Source organism: Perna viridis, chromosome 7 (genome assembly GCF_037379345.1).
Source record: "Perna viridis isolate PV_CMFRI_1.1 ecotype Kerala chromosome 7, ASM3737934v1, whole genome shotgun sequence".
Lineage (NCBI taxonomy): Eukaryota > Metazoa > Mollusca > Bivalvia > Mytilida > Mytilidae > Perna > Perna viridis.
Genome location: NC_142451.1, coordinates 2,470,233 through 2,495,215, shown reverse-complemented (window position 1 = coordinate 2,495,215; position 24,983 = coordinate 2,470,233). Strand labels below are relative to the sequence as shown.

The 24,983-nt window shown below is 35.3% G+C and overlaps 1 protein-coding gene across 1 annotated transcript; it reads left to right on the top strand.

The window, feature by feature from the left end:
• The first annotated feature begins 25 nt into the window (after positions 1-25).
• Positions 26-24,983, top strand: LOC148610950 (tubulin alpha chain, testis-specific). Its single transcript, XM_088590895.1, has 5 exons — positions 26-185; positions 11,216-11,438; positions 11,777-11,925; positions 20,689-20,841; positions 24,075-24,983. Exons 1-5 carry the CDS (start codon positions 183-185, stop codon positions 24,900-24,902), a joined length of 1,356 nt encoding a protein of 451 aa, XP_088447021.1. The 5' UTR covers positions 26-182; the 3' UTR covers positions 24,903-24,983.

The following is a 24,983-nucleotide window of genomic DNA, read 5'->3' as shown; positions in this document are numbered from 1 at the left end:
TGTCATTGACCGACTAATTAATTATCTCAATTATAATGCTTGGCATTTTTCTGTACCTTGGTGGCGCGTGTATCTTCATGACGTAGGCGTATATAAACGCATGTTAACGTTTGTGCGTCAGTTAGTTCGAATTTGTCCAGTGAACGTCACACTACTGTACAAATCTACGGAAGGAAAAGAAAATGGTAAGAACATTTACTGTTTACTTAATATTACTTTTTCATACTTGATTGTGCGTACTTTGTATTCTCTCCATTTATGATTTTTTTCTGTATTATGCTATGTTAACAAATAACAATATACGCAACGTCTAGGTAGAAGAGTTCTTGGTGATGTCATCACTGGCATGTAATTTGGTTTTGGTTGGCAAAAGATCTATTGAGTGACATGGGTATCAACTTTAAATCATCATAACTATTTCTTTTTTAAGATAATTGAAAAATTCTTTTCGTTCCCTACACTGTCAATAAAGCTCTTTTTTTCCATGGTATTTTTAAATAAATATTCAATATTTGGACTCGATGAGCATAAAATTTTGGAAATAATTTTATATCAGATGGAGGTTTACATATAAATATCATTTAATCATTTCTAATTTACTATAGTTTCTTCATATTTTTTAATACTGATGCAGCCTATAAAACTATGTGTTGACTGTTGCATAATATTTTGTTCACAATTATAACTGTTTTACTGCAACTGTGCTCAATAGAGCTTTAAAGCATGTCATATTGAATGACATGTTGTTCACTCTGTATGAAATTTGTTTAATTTTACACAATATTTGACTTCAGGGGTAAAGAGTAACTTTTGAGGCCAGTACTGCAGTAGCCACCTCGGCAACTAAAGTATACAATCAATTGGCCCAGAAAAAAGTTGGTAGCCCAGATTTTTTCAGACAAAAGTTTGGTACGTAAAAATACTTGTTTGAGGGTATGAACCATTTGTTCATTGTTGAAGACCCTCATGCAACATCAAGATGCAGAACAGAAAAAAAGCCCAGTTCCTTGATATTTTTTTTTTCACTGTATGGTGTGATTTGTTGTCACACACTCATTCACTACATAACCTCCCTATTTATATGCATCGTGGGAACACTAAAATGTGCTTTGGATAATATATCTCTTTCAATGAATTAAAATTATACAACCAGTTCATATAATTTCAAAACTTGAATACATAAGACAGTGGACTGTTTGAATATCCCAGAGACTAATTTTTGAACAATTTAATCTCTAGAATATTCAAACAGTCTTGCCAAAACAGAATCCTTTTCTAAATCACTATCACACTCTGACATGTCTGACTAACTTGATCAATACTGTAATGTTTCTAACTTGTCTGTAAATAGTTTTGTATAGCATGTATTTTATATATGTGTTGTGAAATACGTTTTCATATATATTAATTATCCTGAAGTATTTTGGGAAGACAAAAATATACTTAAGGATAATGGTTTAGCATTGTCTTACCATTTAAGTTATTATCATTTTAACAGAAGTCTGTCGCTATTTTGACGTCTACATTTTCCGCCAAAGTAGAGTTATCGTTCTTTTGGTGTACATTAATTTTTATACCAGGACTGGGGTTAGAGGTTACAGACCACCAATTCAACCAATGAGCATTTGGAACGTACACAAAAATAGTCCTACGCAGAAATTACCCCTGTTCCTCTTAGTGCTGTGAAAAAAGTTCTCATCTTATTTTAAAAATTTAAAGAGTTTCTGAAAGGAAAAACATTTCTGTACATTTTATAGGTGCATTTTGCTTCTTGTGATGTGAAGCCTAATCTCCATAATGATTTTTAAATATACCCCTATCTTGTGAAAACACTGGGATTTCCCATGCTATTTATAGACCCTTCACTTCCGGTGACCAGTACTGCACTGCAAGTCTGCTAACCCCACATGCCATTCTGAGGATTGTGAGCTGACATATGTAGAATCATGCTGATATATAGTCATCTGCAGGTTAAAGTTAAGGTAAAGTCCAGAGAAGCCATTGAATATTGTGAAATTAGCATAGAAGCCTATGGGAAGTGGAATTAGTGGTTTTTAGCCTTAAAATGAAGCCATGGCAAAATGAAAAGTTTCTTGAAATAGCTTTAAACTACTTGAAGATCTTGTTAACTTTGCCATGAGAGGAATACACTACAAAAATCCTTCAAAATATGCATTTTTTTAAGTTATAGGTCCAAATTATGGAAAATTGGTCTTTTTGGCTGATTTTTATGTCCTATCTTGTAAAAAGTGTAGAAAATTTAGTAAAAATATCAAATATTAAACTTTGAGGGCTATATTTACCTAAATATGTTAGTAATAAGCACTTGAAATCAAGTTTTGTGTAGATTTGAGCAAAAATTAGGTTAGAAATGAGGAAAAACTCACTTTCATTACTGCGGTTAAGGCCATATAAGCATTCCCCTATGGCAACATGGAAAATCCATTATTGAGCACTTTTTTTGCTTTAGGTGCCATTTACTGGTCATGTTTTAATGTGAAAACACTGTATTTACAAATTTAATGCCAAATATATCACCTTTTGTGAAAATTTAAAGATTTAGGATTTTTGACATGTGATCAAGAAAAAGGGGGAGGCATGTCAGAAATAAATTTTTAAAAATAGACCAATTTCTCAGAAAATGATTACTTTTAAAACTATTTCTTCATTAATATTGTTAAAAAACAAGTTGTGATTGATATTTTTTATTTGAAAAGTCAGAAAAAGTTCTTTGCAAATATTTAATGCATTTCAGTATGGTAGAATATTTTCACTTTTTTGCTCGCACAACTTGGTTACCCTATATTTAAAAATCAAATATTTAAAAAAGTGCTAGTCACATTTCACTGAAACTTTGCAAATGCATTCAGTATGTGTGTAGGAAGATACCTGTATAGTTATTTATTTTTTCTAAGACAAAAAGTGACTATTTAGGTTACAGACCACCAATTCAACCAATGAGCATTTGGAACGTACACAAAAATAGTCCTACGCAGAAATTACCCCTGTTCCTCTTAGTGCTGTGAAAAAAGTTCTCATCTTATTTTAAAAATTTAAAGAGTTTCTGAAAGGAAAAACATTTCTGTACATTTTATAGGTGCATTTTGCTTCTTGTGATGTGAAGCCTAATCTCCATAATGATTTTTAAATATACCCCTATCTTGTGAAAACACTGGGATTTCCCATGCTATTTATAGACCCTTCACTTCCGGTGACCAGTACTGCACTGCAAGTCTGCTAACCCCACATGCCATTCTGAGGATTGTGAGCTGACATATGTAGAATCATGCTGATATATAGTCATCTGCAGGTTAAAGTTAAGGTAAAGTCCAGAGAAGCCATTGAATATTGTGAAATTAGCATAGAAGCCTATGGGAAGTGGAATTAGTGGTTTTTAGCCTAGATGCGGGTTTAAATTCCGTGTTTTGAGTAAATTAGTGTTGTTATAGAATATTGTTGTATATAGTTATGTTTTATTCGTTCTGCATATTTGTCAGTCGCGTCAGGGTTGTGAACGTCTTTTATTCCGCGAAATTAGTGTATTGCGGGAAATTTCATGCGTTGTCGTCAACAATCTGACGTTGGTGTTTCTACTGAAAACAAAGTTGGGAATTCGAAATTCGACTGTCCCAGGGATAGGCTGTGTCGTTCCCTTGACCTGTTTATTTGCCACGTTTGGACTTGTGGATATTCATATAGTCAACGGTAAGCTTTATAGCTCTTTTTATACACATCTTCCTGTATTTCAAGTGTTTTTAGATGGTGAATTCCGTAACGCTTTTACTTGAAGGTGCTGTTTTTGTTAGCCCAACCCTGGCCTAGATTTGATATTTTATTATTATCACTGATAATTATTTAGTGTTATATTTATATTTTTGTCTAAATTACTGACATCATGCAGGTTCTTTGACTTGGTAACGGAATTTGTATATTGTTTTTGGATTGTCAAAATTATATTCCTGCATAATAAACTATTCATTTTTATACGTGTTACATGCAGCCTCTACGCCCATCAGTTTCTGATTATTTCATAGATTTCCGCTCGGTTTCCTAGTTTTACAATATTGGTGGCAGCGGTGTACATACCCAGTTCTCATCAGTTTGTGTAGCTATATTTGACGATTTTTGTAAAATAGTAGTTGCTGCATGGTTTTTTTCATTGCTGAAGGACTGAATTGTTTGATGAAATACCTCTTAACTGGAACGTGAATTCGTTTAGTTGAGAGTAAATTTGACTTTTTTGTATTCGGAAACTGAATAGTTTTGAATACCTTTGGGTAGAGAATTCTACTATAGTTTTTTTTTTAAGAGAATTAGTTGTAGAAATTGAACAGTAAAATAGTTCAATAATTATGGCGGATAGTCCTGTGGCTCATTCTAGTTCTCGTACTGGTGTTGTTACTAGATCTCAGTTTTCAAAAAAGGGGGAAAATATAGTATATGAGATGGCAAACTTTGACAATATTTCTCAAGCTGAGATATCACAGTTGGTAAGTAGTCACAGTAGTGGATCACTTCATGAGAGATGTTTAAGTGAAGGTGCATTAAATATAACCAGTTCTGAGGTAAATACAGAGTCTAGTGATGTTAGACAAGAGAATATGAAGCTCAAACAGCAGTTATCAGATGTAAGTAATCAACTAGCTCAGACAGAAGATAGTCTAGAACATGCTGAGCACGATGTAGCAGAGACTAAAAGAGAACTTTTTGACACTATGCAGAGTTTGTTGAAGGTTACAAAAGACGTGTCAAATTATGAAAAGCTCTTGAATGATGCAAATGTGCAAAATTGGCATTTGAAACAAGACATTGAGAAGGTAAAAACTGAGAAAATCAGGTTGCAGTACGACATGAAAAAAGATCTTGACCAGGTAAAGAATGAAAATGTCAAACTAGAATATGAGATGAAAAACAAAGATTCAGAGATACAACGTCTGACATTAGAGTTGAGAAATGTGTCAAGGGCAGGTAATTGGAGTGCCACTGAGAATAGTAACTCAGCATTACAGAGAAACGCTGGTGCACAGAGGGTAGATTATGGTCACGGAAATGAGTTTTATGATACTAGGGGTTACATTCAGACAGGTATGGGTAACCATAGTAGCTGTATTAGCAGTTACGAAACCATAGGAACTAAGCCTTCATCCTCACAGGATTCAGGTAGTGTTAGTCATTCAGAGGAACCTAAGTTCAGACTGCCATATTTTAATGGTAAAAGTGATTTTCCCGAGTTTTTGGGCTATCTTTGAGATTGGAATAAAAAAGTTCAATTGGGACAATGACAAGCAATTAGAACATCTTATGTGTAGCTTAAAAGATGAAGCTTTGATATTTGTGACCAAATTGCCTTTACCTGTAAAAGGTAATATCAGAAACCTTTATACTGCACTGGACCAGAGATATAGTGAATTTCTGTTACCTGAGCACTATCAGGAACAGTTAAATCAGATAAAAAAAGAACATTAAAGAAACCATGATTGAGTATGCAACCAGAGTAGAGGAGATGGTGAATAATGCATATCCAGAACTAAGTCCACCTCATTTAGTGACCACACTTACTATTGAGCACATTTTAAGAGGGTTGATAGATCAGAACCTATCATATGAGGTAAGAACAAAACAACCAAAGACAATTGATGAAACCTTGCAACTCATAACCTGGCATGAGTGTTGTAGAAATGGAAACAAACACCAATTGAGTATAAGGCAAATAGAGGAAGATGACTGATGAAATTAGAACGGTTGGTAACAGTAAGCAATTTGTCACAGAAGACAAATTCAAAGAGGTAAAGAATCAGATAAGCAATTTAACGGGTGAAATAAGTAAATTAGCTGCTACATTGCAACAAAATGGTGCTAACAGAGGTAATACAGAAAGTCGTGAGGAAAAAAGGGCACAATATGCTGCAATTACTTGTTATAAATGCAATGAAAAGGGTCATACAAGCAGATTTTGTCCTCAAAACAAGGAGAAAAGAGGTAACCCAAGACAGAGTAATGATGATAAGAGAAACAGGATCAAAGAAAATTATGGTAAATGCAAAGGCAAGAATGTGAGTGCTGATGATAAGTCTAAACTAGTTGGGGCTAAGGCTGACGGCCAAGACAGCCCAGGTAACTTTTGATGGAAATGGACCTTTGACACATGGCTTGGATAATTGTTCAAAGGTTGGTTTTCCATCTAGTGTTGAAACTGTTGTTGATACTCCCACTGTTCCTACTGAGGAGGAAACATTCTCTAGTGTTCTAGTGAATGAGTAGTAATTCAAAGCCTTCCGGGGTTTTGGAATTAGCTGATGTTTGTTTGTTTGTTTGTTTGTTGGGGTTTAACGTCCGAGCAGCAATATTTCAGCTATATTCAGACGATGAACATGAAATGAAAAAAAAAGGATGGGTCTCAAGGATAATAGGGTCGACAAATTACGATTGCCACTGGAAAAAGGGGGATGGGTAAGGTCGGGCAATTTAGCCTCCTGTGGCGGAGCGCAAAGGTTCCTACTCCTATCGAATACCACAGCAGGGTTCTTTAACATGCGAGGAACGTGGCATCTTTCCCAACACGGTGCACCACTATGGTTTGCGGTCAGGTTTTCCGTATTACAGCCTGACAACCCCAGCATGTAACACGCCAGGGATACCCCATTCCACCACCTGGGGCACACATCCCAGCTGCTGCAGGCCTATTCTTTTAACACCCGGACCTGCACGGGGCGGAATTAGCTGATGAAAATCCTTGTAAATTTGTTGATTTTGATGGTGAACTGGGTGATGCAGATATTGTTATAGATAGAGTTAGAGCAGTTACATTGAAGGTTCCTGTTGTCATTAATGGTGCAATGGTTAATGCTGTTGTCGATACAGTGGCAGAGGTGACTGTTAAGAGCAAGTCTGCTTATTATCGAATTCCTGAGGTAAATCGTCCATGTCTTTATCAGGCTCGGAGAACCTGGTTGTAGCAGAGGCTGGAAGGAAAATGAGTACTTCAGGTGTTGCTGATGTTTCAGTACAAATTGGTTCTCTACAATTTGATTGGTCATTTTATGTTGCACCAATAGGGGACGATATACTACTTGGTTGTGACGTTATTGATGACAAGGATATCACCATAAATACAAGGAGAGGTTTGCAGGTTGAAGGAGAATGGGTTAATTGTGATGTCACTCGTCGAGCTGATGAAGTTGCACGTGTACTTTTAAAGGAAATGGTGACTATTCCTCCTAACAGTGAAGTTATTCTACCAGGTCGTAGTGTTAACTCCGAAGTTTTGGATACTAGATATTGTAGTATTGAGCCTCTATTTGAAGATGACATGAATTTGTTGGTTGCTAGATGTTTAGTAGACCCTTATCAGAAAACTGTACCAGTTCGCATTGTAAATCTTGAGAATACTCCTATCAAAATTAAGAAAAACTATTTGATTGGTGAGTTACATCCTGTAGTGCATTTTGAAAATATTGATTCTGAGGTCAAGAATGAAACTTCAATGTATGATAATTCAATTTCTAATTCTATTAACTGAATATATTTGATCCTGGTATTCCTTTGATTCCTGATGAGCGGAAAATGTAGACGTCAAAACAGCGACAGACTTCTGTTAAAATGATAATAATTAATAACTTAAATGGTAAGACAATGCTAAACCATTATCCCTAAGTATATTTTTGTCTTCCCAAAATACTTCAGGATAATTAATATATATGAAAACGTATTTCACAACACATGTTATGTGTGTCTGTACCAAATATGTGGTTTATGAAAATAAAGATCATTGTTGACCAATAATAGCTATCATCCTAGCTTCTCACTCACTTCTACCCTTTATTCCTGATTCTCTTACCTCTATCTCTTCTTCTATCTGACTCTCTCTCTTTTTCACCTGATTCTCTCCTGCCGCCTAATTCTCTCCTCCCTGTCCCCCTTCCTTCACTCTCAGTAGCCAATTCTTCAGACTTCACCTCTTCCCTTCCTTATCATCATTATTGACAATAGGCTTAGCAGGTGCTAAAGACAGGTTTTCAACTGATTTATTTTTATTATTAATATTCTTTTTGGTATGTCTTTCTGGTGGCTGTGGTGTTGATTTCTTGGAGTTTTTTAACCCCAGAAATAAAATTCCACATTTTACAAAATACCGGATGCGGAAATTAATAAACAATTCTAAATAAGAGACTGACATCGGTTATGAACAATTTCTGTGTTGTTAGAACTGGTTACCGATAAAAATTTAACTAAGGACACTACATTTCCAGTCAAATGGTAACATGTTAAAACTCCGACCACAACTTTTGTGATATTTTGCTGTTTTTTTTTGTTTTTTTGTTTTTGTTTTTGTTTTTTTTTTATTTCCTTTCCCAAAACACAAATTACTGCAGAAAAGCATATACATGATATTGTTTATAGTACAAAGTAAAAACATTCATAACGTATCAAGTTTTCAGTTTGCAAAAGCCTTAAAAGCAGTTAATTCTAGTCTAAAAGCATCCACATCATTGATGCACAAAATCAGATGTTTTTGATATGGGACAAGCTCTTAATGTCCCACAGCCCTAGCGTGTCTGGCAAATCAGCTGTTGGGCGTCAGAGCAATATCAAAATGTTTTGCCTTCCAAAATGAGCTACAGTACAAGTTAAGTAAATAGGCGTGCCAAAAGTATTTGATCACTTGTCAATTTATCCTTTGTTCTATGCAAATTGTTCTGTTTCTCAATTAGTTTTCATGATTTTTAGCTCACCTGGCCAAAGGCCATATGAGCTATTTCCATCACTTGGCGTCTGTCATCGTTGTTAACAATTATACAAATTTCTTCTCTGAAACTACTTGACCAATTGAAAACAAACGTGGTGTGATTGTTCCTTGGGGTATCCTGCATAGAACTGGTGTGGGGATATTTGATATGTCGAAAAACATGGCCACAGTTACTAAAAATAGAAAATAGGGTTCTGAAATTGGTAAAAGTGTTCAGCATGACGAGATCTATCTCTGGTCAAATTTTCGTTTTAATCCGTTAAGCCATGTTGGAGTTATTGTTCTTTTTCAAAGATTTTTGCCATTTTTAGCTCACCTGGCCAAAGGCCTTGTCAGCTATTGCCATCACTTGGCGTCCGTTGTCGTCGTCGTTAACAATTTTTCAACTCTTCTTCTCTGACACTACTGGACCAATAGGAACTAAACTTGGTATGTATGTTCCTTGGGGTATCCTGCATAGAACTGAAGTGGGGATTTTTGATCCGTCAAAAAACATGGCTGCCGTTACTAAAAATAGAACATAGGGGTCAGACGGTAGTTTTTCGCATATATCTCCAAAACGTTCAGGTTTAGCCAAATTCTTTCAATAGCTGAAATGATCCTTATTTTTAGGACTACAAAACTCTTCAGGCATAAAATTTGTTAGACGCCTTCTTATGAGACCAAAAGTCTGACATCGTTTTCGAGTTTTATTGTACATCCGTCATCGAGTTGTTTCCCCTGAAAAATACAAATGGCCAGTCATGTACAAAACTGTTGAAAAATGTCCCTTTTAAGGTATACGGAAGGTGCAGTACTCAGCAAAGCAGTTAAGATTAAAAGAAAATTGACTGACAAGCAGAAACAGTATGAGGAAAAACGTGTTCGGACGTTCAACAAAAAATATTTCAGCACATTTCAAAGTTATTTTAGATAAAACAATCAAGTGAAAATTTATTTTGCTAAAAGACTGGAATATATGCCTCTCTCATCCCCATGAATCATTACATATAGACTAGAACAGTTCAGCTTAAAACTTTCTGTGGAACTTCATCTCATGATCGGACATCACAGACACTACTAGTACAAAAAATGTACATGTCAAAGGCTTAAAAATAAAACCCACATATTGGAATATATCTTTTCAATTTTTTACTAATCACCACAAAAGCTTAAACAAAACCTAAAACACTATGAAAGGAGAATATTCAGTAACCATGAAATGACCAATTTCTTATTTGTTAAATGAATGTAGGTCTTTTTGGACCAGAAAAATTTCATGCGGTCCAATAAAACTAAGCTTTACAGGTCCGAATGACCAGTAAAAAAAAAGTTTCGCGTAGACTGCATTTACTGAAATGATCCTTATGATAAGTCCTATCAAAGTTTTCTTGAGTCAAAATTGTTGGACAACTTCTTGTTTAATTTATTGCCCTTGAAAGGCAAATTTCAACCAGGCGAGCCATTCAGGCTCCCGGGAGCCTCTTGTTCACAAATTTTAGGAAAAATTTTTGAAATCATAGTTTATTTTGGAAAAAGATTTTCTGCTTGAAATTCTGAAAATGGATGAATACTGATGACATTACAATTTTACACTATTTTCAACTAATTTTTTTACACTTGTGTGACACTTCAGAGAACTATACTGTAGAACCCAATCGAACTTCAAAAGTTCAAACTTTTTTTTAAAAAGTACTATTTTACATAGAAAGTAATGGGAAATTTACAAGTGACTGAATACTTTTGGCATCTGATCTCAGTTTGCTAAAGGTTGTCTTGAAAGGTATTTTCTGACTTGGTGCTGTTGTAGTATGGTGGAACAGAATTTTAACCTTTCCTTTTGTTTTTTTTTCTCTTTCTTTTTTATATATATAATTTTGTCCAAAAAAGTTAGTTGTTGAAAGTCTGGAGCTATTATTTTAAATAATCAGTGGCCCTTTTCACAAAAAATTGTAGGAGTAAAATTAGTCGTAAGTTGTGACGTCACAATAATTTGAGTTACTATGATGTCATAACTTACGACTAATTTTACACTTAGACCATTGATCTAAATGGTTTATGGCTATTGTGGTCTTTCCAAAAGTTCGTTTTTTTTTGGGGGGGGGGGTTGTGGTGCCATACTATTTTAAGGACCAAACCCTGTTTTACCATCCATTTTTCCCTGAATCAAGACTAACTAATATTAGAAATTTTCCAGACTTGTGGTCTGGCGTTACCAGTCCTGTTACATTTTTATCGGTGATATCTGAAGGTGTGACGAACCTTTGGAAAGACTGCTATGAGTGATTTATCCTCCCATGTGAGCTCCAGCAAATATACAGCTCTGAAGGTTTTTTTGGTCTGTCTTGTCGTTCTTTTCTTATTTTCTTTTTTTTCTTTTCTTTTTTTCCTTATTTTCTTTTTTTTTTTCTTTTCTTTTTTTTTTTGGCTAACATGCTTGTATGGAAAAGTATTATTTCCTCTGTAAATAAAATGCAAGCATCTTTGTAGAGGGAGTGTATTTCCATCCATGTTGGTCAAGCCGGTGTTCAGATTGGTAATGCATGCTGGGAGTTGTACTGTCTAGAACATGGTATCCAGCCTGATGGTCAGATGCCAAGTGATAAAACCATTGGTGGTGGTGACGACTCTTTCAACACATTCTTCAGTGAAACTGGTGCTGGGAAACATGTGCCAAGAGCTGTGTTTGTTGATTTGGAACCAACTGTAGTTGGTAAGTTAGGTGTAAAAAGAAATAAAGGCTTTACTTCTTTTCTATTACGCAAGGTATCTTCAAAAAGTACGAGTCAATTTCTATTTTTCCCATTGCTTTCTATGCAAAATTGCAATTTTCAAAAGAACTTTTTATGAAGCTGTCCCACCATCAATTTTTATGACTTTTTACCAAAAGAGAAGTAAATATAAAGTATGAATTAAATATAAATTAAAAAAATAAAGTTGTTTATTACATCGGCAGTTTTGAAATGTCATTGTTTTAAATTGGAAGAAATCATGTCGCATTTCTCTTATGCAACTGATCACCACTAAATATTATACATGTCTTCATTGCAGATGAGGTCAGAACCGGTACCTACCGTCAACTTTTCCACCCTGAGCAACTGATCACAGGTAAAGAAGATGCTGCTAACAATTATGCCAGAGGTCACTACACCATTGGGAAGGAGATTGTTGACTTAGTGTTGGACAGAATTAGGAAACTGGTATGAAATCTGTGTATACAAAATTGATTAAGAGATATTCATATTTTGAAAATTTTCTTCTATCTGTCCTATGGTATTTTGTTTTCACAGTGATACTTTTATTGCCCTCTGCCTTTCGCAGAAGTGGGGGTGTATAGAATTTAGCTGTTTGTCTGCCTGAAATTGGTTTCTGGCGCGCAACTTTTGAAGGCTTGTGAGGTAAGGGATACACAATTTTAAGGTCAAAGGTCAAAATCACATGGACTATGGACTTAACAAGATATAATTTTGGGGGGCAAAAAATAGATTTCCTGAGCATACTTTTGAACGCCTTCATAGAATTTCACCAGACTTGGAAAGTTGAAGGCTTATAGGATAAGGAAGACACCTTTTGAATTTGAGGTCAGTAGATTAAAGGTCAAGGTCACATGGACTTAACAAAACATAATTTTGCATTTTGCAATATTCCATGACATGTTACTTCTGTTGCGAGGCAGAGGACCTGGAGCACTGCTCTTGTTTATGTTTGAATAGCTTTGAATGTATTGGTATAATTTCTTTTTCGAGGGAGAAATGGGCAATGTAGGTGGTATTATTTTATTTTTTACTTCAGAGGCAAGAGGGAGCTATTGATACTTCTTGATCTGTAATACTTATAAGTGTAATGTCTTTCAAAAGGGAGACAACACAACAAATTTTTTTTTTTTTTTTTTTACCTGTTCCGAAAATATTGCCAAAATACTATGAGTGTATGAGCATGCCCATTCAAGTGCTGCAGTACGTATTTCACGTACAATAATAATGCCCTATTTTTATTTTAATGGGTTTCCAGTGTTTGAATTTCAGGTTTTCCATGCCGTTTTTCATAGTCAAAATACATCGCTATCCAAAAATATTTTTATTTACATCTTAAGTGAAAGTAAAATATGTCTGAATTTATTGGGTGATTTGATTGGCTACTTTTAATATCCAAGTCCAATCGCGGAAGTTGTTTTAAATAATAAAGTCTCAGTATATCAGGTAGTTTCATTGGCTTCTTTAGGTATCTTCGACTAATCACAGAAGTCGTTTAAAATAATATACAGCATGCTTTAAATGAAAAGTTTACAACGTACTTGTATAAAGTAAACAAAATATGCAGAGATCTTTAAATGACTTCCAGTACTGAATTTTATTTGACTGCACGTTCCTAAAGCCATACTAAATATTAGCACGAGCGGTTTCCTGGCCGGACTTACTTTTGACATGTGCTTGCTTCAACACGTTTCTCAACTTTGAACGAGTAATAAAATTTGCCATTGATTAGGAGCTTACTAAAAAATTATGAATTTATATCAGACAACCAACTCTCTCTCTCTAGTCCTTGCTATGCCTTGGGGCACATAGGGCAAGGACTAGACTTCTCCATTTTTCTGTCTTGAGCAGTTTTCTGCAGTTCTCCCCAAGTTAGGCTGTGATCTCTCATTTCCTTTTCCACAGTTCTTCGCCAGGTGTTTTTTGGTCGACCAGGTTTCCTCTTCCCTTCTGGTGTCCATCTAAGTGCTACCTTAGTGATGTTGTTGGCTGGTTTTTGTAGCACATGCCCAATCCATTTCCATCTTCGCTTTACAAATAATTAGTTCTCATATCATCTGTATTTGTTTTTTCATGTAATTCTACGTTGGTAATCTTATTTGGCCAGAAAATCCTCATGATCTTTCTGAGGCATCCATTGTGGAAACTCAAAAGTCTGCATATATCTTCTCTGTCATTCTCCAGCATTCTGCCCCATAGAGTAGTACAGGCAGAACGCAGCTGTCGCAGATTTTTATTTTTGTCTTTCTACTTACGTCATTTGTTTTCCATATGCTCTGGAGGTTGAAAAGCACCACCATCTGATGTAACTATGCTTCCAAGGTATGAGAATGATGTTGTGTTACTCAGCTTATTTCCATCTATCTGTATTTGTGCTGGTTGTTTGGTATTTAAGGACATAACTTCAGTTTTCTTGATATTGATTTTCAGTCCAATTTTTTCCGCATTACTTTGCAGTTTTGATGTTTTACTTTGCATATGTTTTTCTAGATGTGACAGTAGGGCTAAGTCATCTGCATAGTCTAGGTCTTCAAGACTGGTAAAAAGAGTCCATCTTATTCGTGTGTTGTCGCCACTAAGGGTTGATTTCATTACCCAGTCCATTGCTATTACAACCAACAGGAATGTCAAACTTTTACGGAATATCAGTATTAGAGACTTGAGTTTAAAGTCTAAGCGAGGGGGAAATGTTGACATGTGTTTAATCAAGTACTATTGTTTTCTGGCCTTTGTTTTTCACCCTAATATTGTCATGTTCATTTACAAAATGAGCTTCCCGAAGGTTTACATGATGTAAAAAAAAAAGTTTTTACTTCATCTGAAGAAATATCGAAAGAAACCCGGCAAGGTAAGTGACGCCATTTTGTGGTAATGTAAACTTGAATCAAAGAAAGGTAACTCAACTGAATTTTGACAAACAACCACATATGGTTTTCTAAATCATGCGTTGCCTTGATTAATTTTATTGTTCTATATTGAGCGAATCAAACTAAAACATCGTAGATTTATCTGGATTTATTACTCTGTGCAATAAGGACAAGTTGAGTAAATTCTTTTTATGCAGAATGTGTGATTGTTTTCAATTCTCTCTAAAACGTGATATTCTATATTCAGGTTTTGGTATGGGACTTTTTTCTGGAGTTGATAGCTTTGAATAGTCATTCAATAAAATATTTTTGGTAACAAACATATGAAAAATAAATACATAAATTTATTTGCCTGCTAAAATTGAGCTTGTATTTTGTAGTTTTTTCTTGCAATTGCCTGATAACATCTGTCATCTTAAGATGCACAATCCACTCTTTATAGTTCAAAAGTTAATTAACCCTTCAACTGCCAATATAAATTCTATTGTTTTATTATGTACTGCTGAATAAAAAATGACAATTTTGATCTGGAATGCATACTAAGTTTCATCAAGCATAACTTCAATATTTTTAATCATACACCAATAAAAGTTATATGTATATGTATTGTTAGATTCTCTAGTTTCCATTTCTGTTATTGTTTTGTGTCATTGGCCAACTTTTACCTGTACAGGTGCAAATAAAGGTGAAAATTTAGTTTTTTATAATTTAATGCTAACAATCAAAATAAACTCTGCAACAACACAACATTAGTAAACATAAAACTTCATAAAACAGTTTCACAGTAAGAAAAAAATACTTTGAACAGTTACAGGTAAGTCCCAGGTAAGCAAAAAACTTGTTAAAGGTGAGTAAAAAGCTCGTTAACTCGAAAATAGTAAATTCATAGTTAGAACTATTTTGAAACTTCAGATAAAATTTTCATAATGATAAAATGCTTCAATCAAAAGATTCAAATGCTACTAAGTCACAGGTAAGTTACTTTAAAGATATGGTAAGCAAGCAAAGCAACACAGTTCATTCGGAATCATGATCGGATTGTTCATTTTCCGGTAATAAAACAGCCCTATAGTTATGTAAGGTGTGATATAATTTGAAACATCTTGGCATGCATAAAGCAACATTGCATTCTAAACACATGTATGAGGTTTGTTGTCGTTTGTGTGATCCATTGCGATTTTTATAGTTACAAGCAACACAGTCTCTAAGTGGACGAGCACATTTAGCACCAGCCTTTGCAGGAATGTAAGATGCAAAATGGCGATCAGTAAGACGGGAAGGCTTTTCACATAGAACTTTTCTTCCCTTTTCAGTCTGTGGTCTAGGAGCAGTTGTAGCTTCTTCTATTATAGAATTTACAATAGATGTTCTAAATGCATTGTGTTCTTTTTTGGTTCCATTGCCCAACTTTTTGTACAGTATGAAAGCATTTATGACGCACAAATTCAAGAGGTAGAAGAACAGTTTCTTGTACCATTTACTGGTTTTCCTGAGACAAGAATAATACTGATTGATTTGATCTGAAAGATCTACTCCACCCATCAAAGAGCAATAATCAACAACACATGTTGGTTTGACAATAGGTTCCTGGGTACGTCTGTCTGTTTTATCTAAAACACTGACAGTAGCCTGATGAATTGTCGATAGCATATGAACATCTTGTTTGTCATATTTTATGCATAGAAGCTTTTCATTTCTACGAAAAATCATGTCTCCCCTCTTCAGTTTTATGCATTGTTTTGACCTAACAGCATCAGGCAGACCCACACGATTTTTCCTGAGAGTACCACAAGCATAAGTGTTCAAAAGGTCAAGTTCGACAAAAAGTTCATGTGATACATAATAATTGTCCATGTAAACATGATGGCCGGCATCTAAAACGCCACATCTACTAAGCAAGCCAACAACTGTCTTTGTTGTAGTGTACATTCATTGTCACCAAGAATAAGATCAGCTTGTTCACATATTGATGCACTACCAGTATATATATCGAACCCAAGACAGTAACCGCTTTCGGCCTCACATACCTGATAAAGTTTGATACCAAAATTTGTAGGTTTTGCACGATTATATACCTTGAATCTAAGATTTCCCTTCCATGGATATGTAGCTTCATCAAGACTGAGATTTTTCTGTGGGTAATATACATCTGTGAATGTCTCTGATAAAAGGTTCACAAATGGTCTAATTTTGAATAAGGGATCAAAACCAACCTGCCCTCGGGGCACCTGTCTGTCATTATCATTCAGGTGTAGATTACTCAAAATCAACAAAAATCTGTCCCTACTCATGTATTTTCGAAAAAATGGTGTGTCCACTACATCACATGTTGACCAGTATTGTTGAATGTCATTTTTCTCCACAAGACTCATAGCAATAATAAGGGAAAGAAAGATTTTCATCTCGTCCAATGTCACTGGCTTCCATTTTTTCATACAACTATTTTCCTTCAATGTTTCATCCTCGGAGTTCGTATTGGCGAATCTGTTTGTTTCCGTAACAAGATCACGAATAAAATCGTCATTAATGAATAGTTTTAGATAGTCTAATGGTCTTCCGATCGGCCCAACATCTTTCTTTAGACCAGGTTGCCCGGTGAACGGCACATTGACAACATCGCTGTCTTCTCGGACCCATCCATTTTCAATGTCAACTGGAAAATCCCTGTCTGTATTTGACGAAAATTCACTTAAAGGCAAAGTTGCAAACGCGTTTATATTGGCAAATACATAATCTTCAGGTTCTAATCCATCGAATTCCTCATCATCGTTATCAAACATCCGAGAAGTACGAATATACTTCAGATTTCAACCAATCAAAACCTCTGTAACAATTATCATACGTAATTTTCGGTAAGGGAATTCCCTTTGTTGCTTAGAAACTACGATAAACAAATGGGTCCGAGAAACGACATATGCCGCGTGTAGCAGCCTAAGGGTTAAACGAACGTTAAACTCCAAAATTCCAAATTGAAAAGTTCAAATAAGGTTTCAAACAACAAAGTCAACATGAATAAAGATGAATGGAATGTTAGTAGGATTTCCTGGTATGGAAGATGGTAAAACAATCAGGGAGACATAAATGTTTTCCACATTCTAAGCAGCCATACTTGGTCAGTTTCCTTTTGTCTTGGTTGGACTGCACTCTCATATGACACACATGGCACCAGCTTTTTGTTTGGAAAGTTCCTGGTAGATGTGTCTGTGAAAGATGAGCTTCCACTGGTACAAGTGATGGATGTCCCATTTGTACTGACCCACCTATGTATCCACCAATCAATCCTTCTGTCACAGCTTTAGAAAAAGGTCAATGTTCTCCTATTTGGTCCAGGTTGATGATTTGGGGAGCACAAGAAGAGCCTAAAGGCATTAAATTTAAGAATTTCAAGCGTAGTAAAAAAAATCCTCTTTGGCCATTTCAGGGTCTTGTGCTGGAAAAACTAATACTGAATATACTGATCAGCACCCAATCAACACCACCCATATACTTAGTATAGTCTACAACCATTTGAGGGCATGGTATGTCCTGCTGTTGGAATTTGCCATTGGGCTGTTGTACATTTCTTTGTACTGTTCCAGTACTGCTGTCATGTATGGTAGAAAGAACACTCACATATTTTTTTTTGTCTTTCCATACTGTTGCATTGATGGTCCTTTTCTGCCTGAACTGCATGTCCCCAAGATTGGTTATTCCTTCAGGGTTCTTTCTCATAATGGTCCTGGGCAGCTACCTACGATTTGACCTGACTGTACCATAGGTGCCAGCGTTATGATTTTCAAACAGATCATTTAGTAATGCAGGTGTTGTGAAAAAAAATTATCCATATAAACATGGTATCCCTGCCCAAGGACTCCAGCTCCTTCTAAGCAAGACCATTGGGTGTCCCATCAGTCCTACCACTGTATATTTTGCAGAATGAAATATATCCAGTGTCAGCTTCTGCTATAGCCCACATTTTGATTCCCCATTTTGTAGATTTTGCTGGCATGTATTGCTTGAAAGATAACCTGCCTTTAAAGGAACCATTACTTCATTGACAGAAATTTGTCTCTTGGGTACATACTGATCGACCATCTTGTCTACAAATTTGCTCATGATAGCATTGACTTGATATAATACAGAGAAATTTGCATCTCCAGGCTGAGGAGCCAGATTACTATCTGAGAAGTGTGGGTACCTTAATATTTGCATAAACCTATCTCTTTTCATGGTTTTCCAAAAAAGGGGGTTTCAATTTATATGTCTGTGGACCAGTAAGATTTAATATCTGGCTTAACATTTATTCCCATTAAGAAACACAAACCAAGAAATGCTTTCATCTCAACCATGGAGATTTATTTTCATCAGGGTTTTCATTGATTTGTTTTTAGGCAAACTTGTCAGTTTCTTGCAAGATAAATTGTAAAGTGTCATCAGAAAATAGCACGGAGAATAAGTCTGATGGATTTTTATCTGCACCCAGTACTTTTGTTAGGCCAATCTCCTCTCACGATATTGGAAGCTATTGCCACCCATCATCATTTACAACTTGATTGTCTTGAAGATTGTCACCTCTCTCATCAACTAGGGGGTCATAATCATTATCATCATCAGAATCTATTAAATTATCATTATTTCCGATCCCTGTTTGCTCTAGTCAGTCATTATAATGCTGCACTGCAGCATTGATTTCATTTTGCTAAAATCCTTTGAACTCAAAATCATCGTCTGACAACTCCATTTTTGGAACTGTCCACAGACGATAATACTACATGTTAACGCAATTATTTACTACAGACCACCTTTTTAACCCAAATAGTTTTAATTTGTCAGACAAAAATAGAATTTACCTGATATGGCAAACTGACCTACTACTAAGTCATGGGAAAGCTCTCAGACAGCTATTTCCGATGCTAGACGAAGCGAAAGCTCGACTACCAACTCGTCAGAAAGTACCAGCATAAAGCCTTTTTTCATGCGTTATTTTTTCCAGTTAAAATTGGATAGCAAAAACGAAATCAGTACCATATGTGTTCCAAAAGCTATCGGGTAATTTTAAGAAAAAATCTTTTGGCGTCACGTTGCAAGCACATGTCTGGCGAGATGTAAATATGGCGGCTCACAGTAACCACAAAAAGAAAGAATTAATACCACTCATACTTGGCTCAAATGTTTATTTTTTTCAAACTCAATTCATGAAATGAAAATTTGATATATAACAAATAAGTTTTTAACAATTAGTATGGAACAATGAAGTGAAGTATGTATGAAAACTTCTTTTAAAAAAATTTTAATTTTATTTGTTTCATGATGCCTTGAGGCATCTTGCAGCCATAGCCTGGTGATGCATCATGCGCCTTGCATGGGTTAAAAGGCTTAATGAGGGACAACCCGATTCACAGCACAATCAAAATGAGGACAAAACAAAATCAGACTAGTTGTGATGCTAACAATTCTGTGAACAAACTAGTTAACAAAAAAACAAAAGGATAAAAAAAAAAATTTCCAACATAAATAGTTGAATGAATTTAACTGGCTTACTTTTGATAATGAAAAAATGTACTGCAGTATGTAAGTGCCTCTTCAGTCAGAAAACTGTTGCAAACTAATAAATTTGTATGTTGGACCAACAACTGTCAACGCTCTGCACTGACATGTCATATGGAGACTGATGATCATATATTAGCAAGAAAAATGCTGTGTGATGCTGAACTTAAATTTGAAGTTGAACAAAATAAAGTATTAAAATGTATATGTTATTCTGTTCAACTGTGAACATATGCTAAAAAGAAATACAAAATGACAAAACATGCGCAATTATTATAGTCATCTGCTCTTCATTGTCCTTCTCACATGACATTGATTTCATGATCATTTGTACCCTCAATAAAACCTCTGTACCCCCAAATTCAAAGGTCAGGGGGTACATGTACCCCCCATTTGCAAAACCAGTGGGCATGCTGGTGTATGTATATTGAGGTAGACCTAGGGTAAGTGACATAAGTCTTGACGTCAGTGATAAGTTTGTATTATATTCAATTTAACCGAAGCCTGTCAAGCTTTATTTGAAACAGAAAGAAATGAATCCAAGTAACTTTGATGTAAAATGCTGAATACAAAAGTCCCAGTGATTTGTAATAGTTGTGTCCCTTACCTTAGGTATACCCCCTGGAGTTATTCTTATTTTTCACACTGTTCTTAAAAAGAATTGAAATTTTTTTTTATTTATTTATTTTTTTTTTTCATAGAAGTGTGAATATGCTAGAGATGTTCAGTCCTTGAGACAATGCAAAATGAAATGTTTCAAATCTTAAGTACCATGGTACCATTTTATGTGTGATTAATTTCCTATCTTAATTTGTAGGCTGATCAATGTACTGGCCTACAAGGTTTCCTGATCTTCCACAGTTTTGGTGGTGGTACTGGATCTGGATTTGCATCTCTGTTGATGGAGAGGTTGTCTGTTGATTATGGAAAGAAATCTAAGCTTGAATTTGCCATCTATCCAGCTCCTCAGGTACAGTGGTAAAAAAAAGTCTAATGCACCTTTACCAGCATTTTTTACAAATATATTAAAATTTAATGTGTCAATCGTTAGTTTCACATAGTTCCCACCTTTCCCCATCACACCAGGAAGCAGACATGAATATTTTTTTCTTCAAGTAAAATTCCACTATTTCAAATCCTGAATTTAGAGTTGAATGAAATTTAAGTTTTCACACTTTTTCTAGACGCTTGCAGATTTTCAGCTGATTTTTTGTATGAGTCTTCCCTGATTTGTTACAAGTTAAGTTTATGTTTTGTTCCGCTGAGATAATTTTTGTCAGTAATGACACTTGAATTTCTAGAAATCTATTTTTGCTGCATTTTTCATCTAAACGCCCTGAGTATTTGGGTCAGTGATATAAACAGCCAGTAGGGGACTGTATCGTTTTGCAATATTCTCAGAATGAATTTTTTACTCCTATTTTGTTCATTTCTGCTTTAATGATCTCATAAAATCACCCCTGAGGAAAGGTTCTTAAGCCATAATTTGCAAGTTTAGGGCAACCCAACCCTAACTGCCTTGAAGAGAAGGGTGTTGTTGATTTGGTTTGAGTTGGGGTTGTGGCCCAAGTCATTTAGTAAATAGCTGGAAAAACAAACATACTCATGTTTTATGGGTAATAATGTAATTTGAATTACTAGTAGTTTCAGACCACAAGATAAGGTTTTGGTTGATTCAAAAGATATGCCTGAGCCCCTAACATTTAAAAATTGTAGGCTTAAAATCAGCATTTTCATTGACATTTAATCGTTATTTTGAAGGATAATCTGCTTTTAATAAATGGAATAATTTTTTTAACTGTCAATGAAATTCAGAATTGCAAAGCAGTGTTTAAAGATTGTGTTGTACTTGTTCATTACAAACTATGATTAATTTCAGTATTTTTGTTAGGCCAAACAAAATAATATGTGTGTTTCTGGTTTCCCGACCCTACCTAATTTTGGGATGGTGATTTCCCGACCCTAACATTTATTTTATGAATTTCGTCAGGAAAAAAAAAAGTTTTGGACCGACCGTTATAATTCCCAAAGCTGGTTCCCGACTGTCTCATGTAGACGTCTATTTCTGACTTGCGGACCAACATTTATCTCCCTTTTGAGCAGGTGTCTATTAGGAACATGTAAGGTTTTCCATCCGATATCAACTTTAGAAAATCTCGAAAGTCAAAAGGGAATTTCTCGTTCTACTGACCCAGCCATAAATTTTCTTTACCCGGGATACAAATGAAAATCATCCTTATGTAACCTACCAACAAAATGAAACACCCTGTAAATTTTAGAAACACTGTTGTGTTTGTCTGCTGGGGATTCCTTTTTCATTCAAGTTACCTCTTTTTTCTGCACCTGAATCCGAACATCGATTAGAGAGACTTCGAAATTATACCTGCTCTTACAGGAGTAACTCTGCAAAAACAGGATAAAATATGGCTGCATCCCGAGCTCCACAAATAGGGAATAGATAATCAGCCGGGACCCAGAGTAACAACAACATAACGGCCTCCGGTGAGCAGCACACCAGGCTGCTGGCTGTGCATTTTCATAAGTGTGATCGCATGCAATCAGTTAAAGAAATAATATTAGTAGAGAGAAGACATACATTAGAACAACCATTTGAAATGTGACATGGAAAAATGTCCGAATTAACAATCAAATGCAGTCTAAACATGCCAGGATCTGAGACCACGACAAATTCAACTTTTGAAGTGAAGCCAAACATGTTAATTGGTGAACTTATTTTCATTATTTTCAATATTTAACATGTTCAAATTAAGTGTTTGCCTAAGGCTGCCACACCTACCGCTGTAAATGCTTTTCAAATCATGATGGCTGGCGGCAGAAAATTCACACTTCCACAGTTGGCAATCCACTAGCTGTCGGCTGTCCACATTTCTTTGGAGTGTACTTTGTGTAAAAGCTACTTAAGTTTGTTTTTATGGGTTTGATAAGTTAACAGATGCTGTTTGTCGTTTTAAAATTGAAATCCAACTGCATGTCTATTTTGTAGAATGGCTACATATAATAAATCAATGTTTTTTACCACTTCATGCATGCACAGCGGACGGGTGAAAATGGCATAAAAAACCCGAGTTTAGTATATTAAACCGATTAATAGTAGTTTATATATGACAAAAGTTTTCAAAGAAGAGGAAACATATCAAAAGACAATACAAGATCTTTATTTAACTTTTCAGAAACATGTTTTAAGTGCATTAAATAAGAACTTCAAGTACATGGAACATACATTTCTTCACGTTAAAAAAAATAATAATAAAGCAAAAAAAAAAATTTACCCTACCTATTTTTTTCTGGTATGAAACAGGAAACATATATTATTTTGAACCTGTCCATAACACTTTTTCAGTCTACACATGCTATATTTTTATGTAAACGTAGTCCTTTATGTAATTAGATCTGTATTTTTTAGGGACAAATGCATTCATCTCAAACTAAAATCAAACAAATCGTTGTACAAAATCAAGAACAATAACCCTTTCCAGTTGCCAATTTCATACACATTCTATTTTTATTTCGAAATTTCAAAAACAGAATGACTAACTAAAACCAATTTTGTGGTCTTCACTTTCTGATTTAGAAATAAAAGTGAATTTGGTTGGTTTTTAACTTGTGAATCACCTAAGTGTCAAATTCAGGGTTTAATATTAGAAGAGGTCCAGTTGCCAATGGCCCTTTAAATTAAGTTTGTCTACTAATTTTTCTTCAGGGATTGTGAAGAACTATACTTATCGGCAACCAATATTTAAGTAATAGTCCATACAAAATTCAGACACTGCCTAATGTAGAGGTGATTCATTGTATAGAAAACCCACCTTATTAAGTCTACATATACTATACTTTTGATTAACAATAATCCTTTCTGTATTCAGATCTGTACTTTTGAGAAAACCATAGATCAATCTCCCTCTAAAATCAACCATACCAAACAATCAAAGAATGTTAACTCTTGGAAAGTGCTGATTTTATACATATTCTATATATTTTTATCTTAAAAGTTCAAAACCAAATGACAAAGACAGATTTTGCAGTATGTAACCATTACTGAGTTAGAAATAAAAGTGAATTTGGTGGGTTTTTGACATACATGAAAGGCCTCCTGTCTGATTGTAACAAAGACTGCTGCATAAACTGTTGACTACCAAGCCAACTGCAGAATGACAATGAAGATTTCATTTTAATTTGTTTAAGGTATCTACTGCAGTTGTTGAACCATACAATTCCATCTTGACTACTCACACCACACTTGAGCACTCTGACTGTGCCTTTATGGTTGATAACGAGGCCATCTATGATATTTGTCGCCGTAACCTTGACATTGAGAGGCCAACCTACACCAACCTGAATCGTCTGATTGGTCAGATTGTCAGCTCCATCACAGCATCACTCAGATTTGATGGTGCCCTAAATGTTGACTTGACTGAGTTCCAAACTAACTTGGTACCATACCCTCGTATCCATTTCCCCTTGGTAACCTATGCGCCAGTTATATCTGCTGAAAAAGCCTACCATGAGCAACTGTCAGTTGCTGAAATTACAAATGCTTGCTTTGAACCAGCTAATCAGATGGTTAAATGCGACCCACGTCATGGTAAATACATGGCTTGCTGTATGCTATACAGAGGTGATGTTGTACCAAAGGATGTCAATGCTGCCATTGCTACCATTAAAACCAAGAGAACCATTCAGTTTGTAGATTGGTGTCCAACAGGATTTAAGGTCGGAATAAACTACCAACCACCAACTGTAGTTCCTGGAGGTGATCTAGCTAAAGTTCAAAGAGCTGTTTGCATGTTAAGCAACACGACGGCCATTGCTGAAGCCTGGGCTCGCCTAGATCATAAATTTGATTTGATGTATGCTAAACGTGCCTTTGTCCATTGGTATGTAGGAGAGGGTATGGAGGAAGGGGAATTCTCAGAAGCCAGAGAAGATTTAGCTGCTTTGGAGAAAGATTATGAGGAAGTTGGAGTTGATTCAGTTGAAGGTGAAGAGGAGGAGGGTGAACAGGAATACTAAAGATTACTTAACTCTTGAAATAAACCATACTGTTAAAACATTGTTAATTTGCTGAATAAAGATTTGAAGATTTAAAAGAAA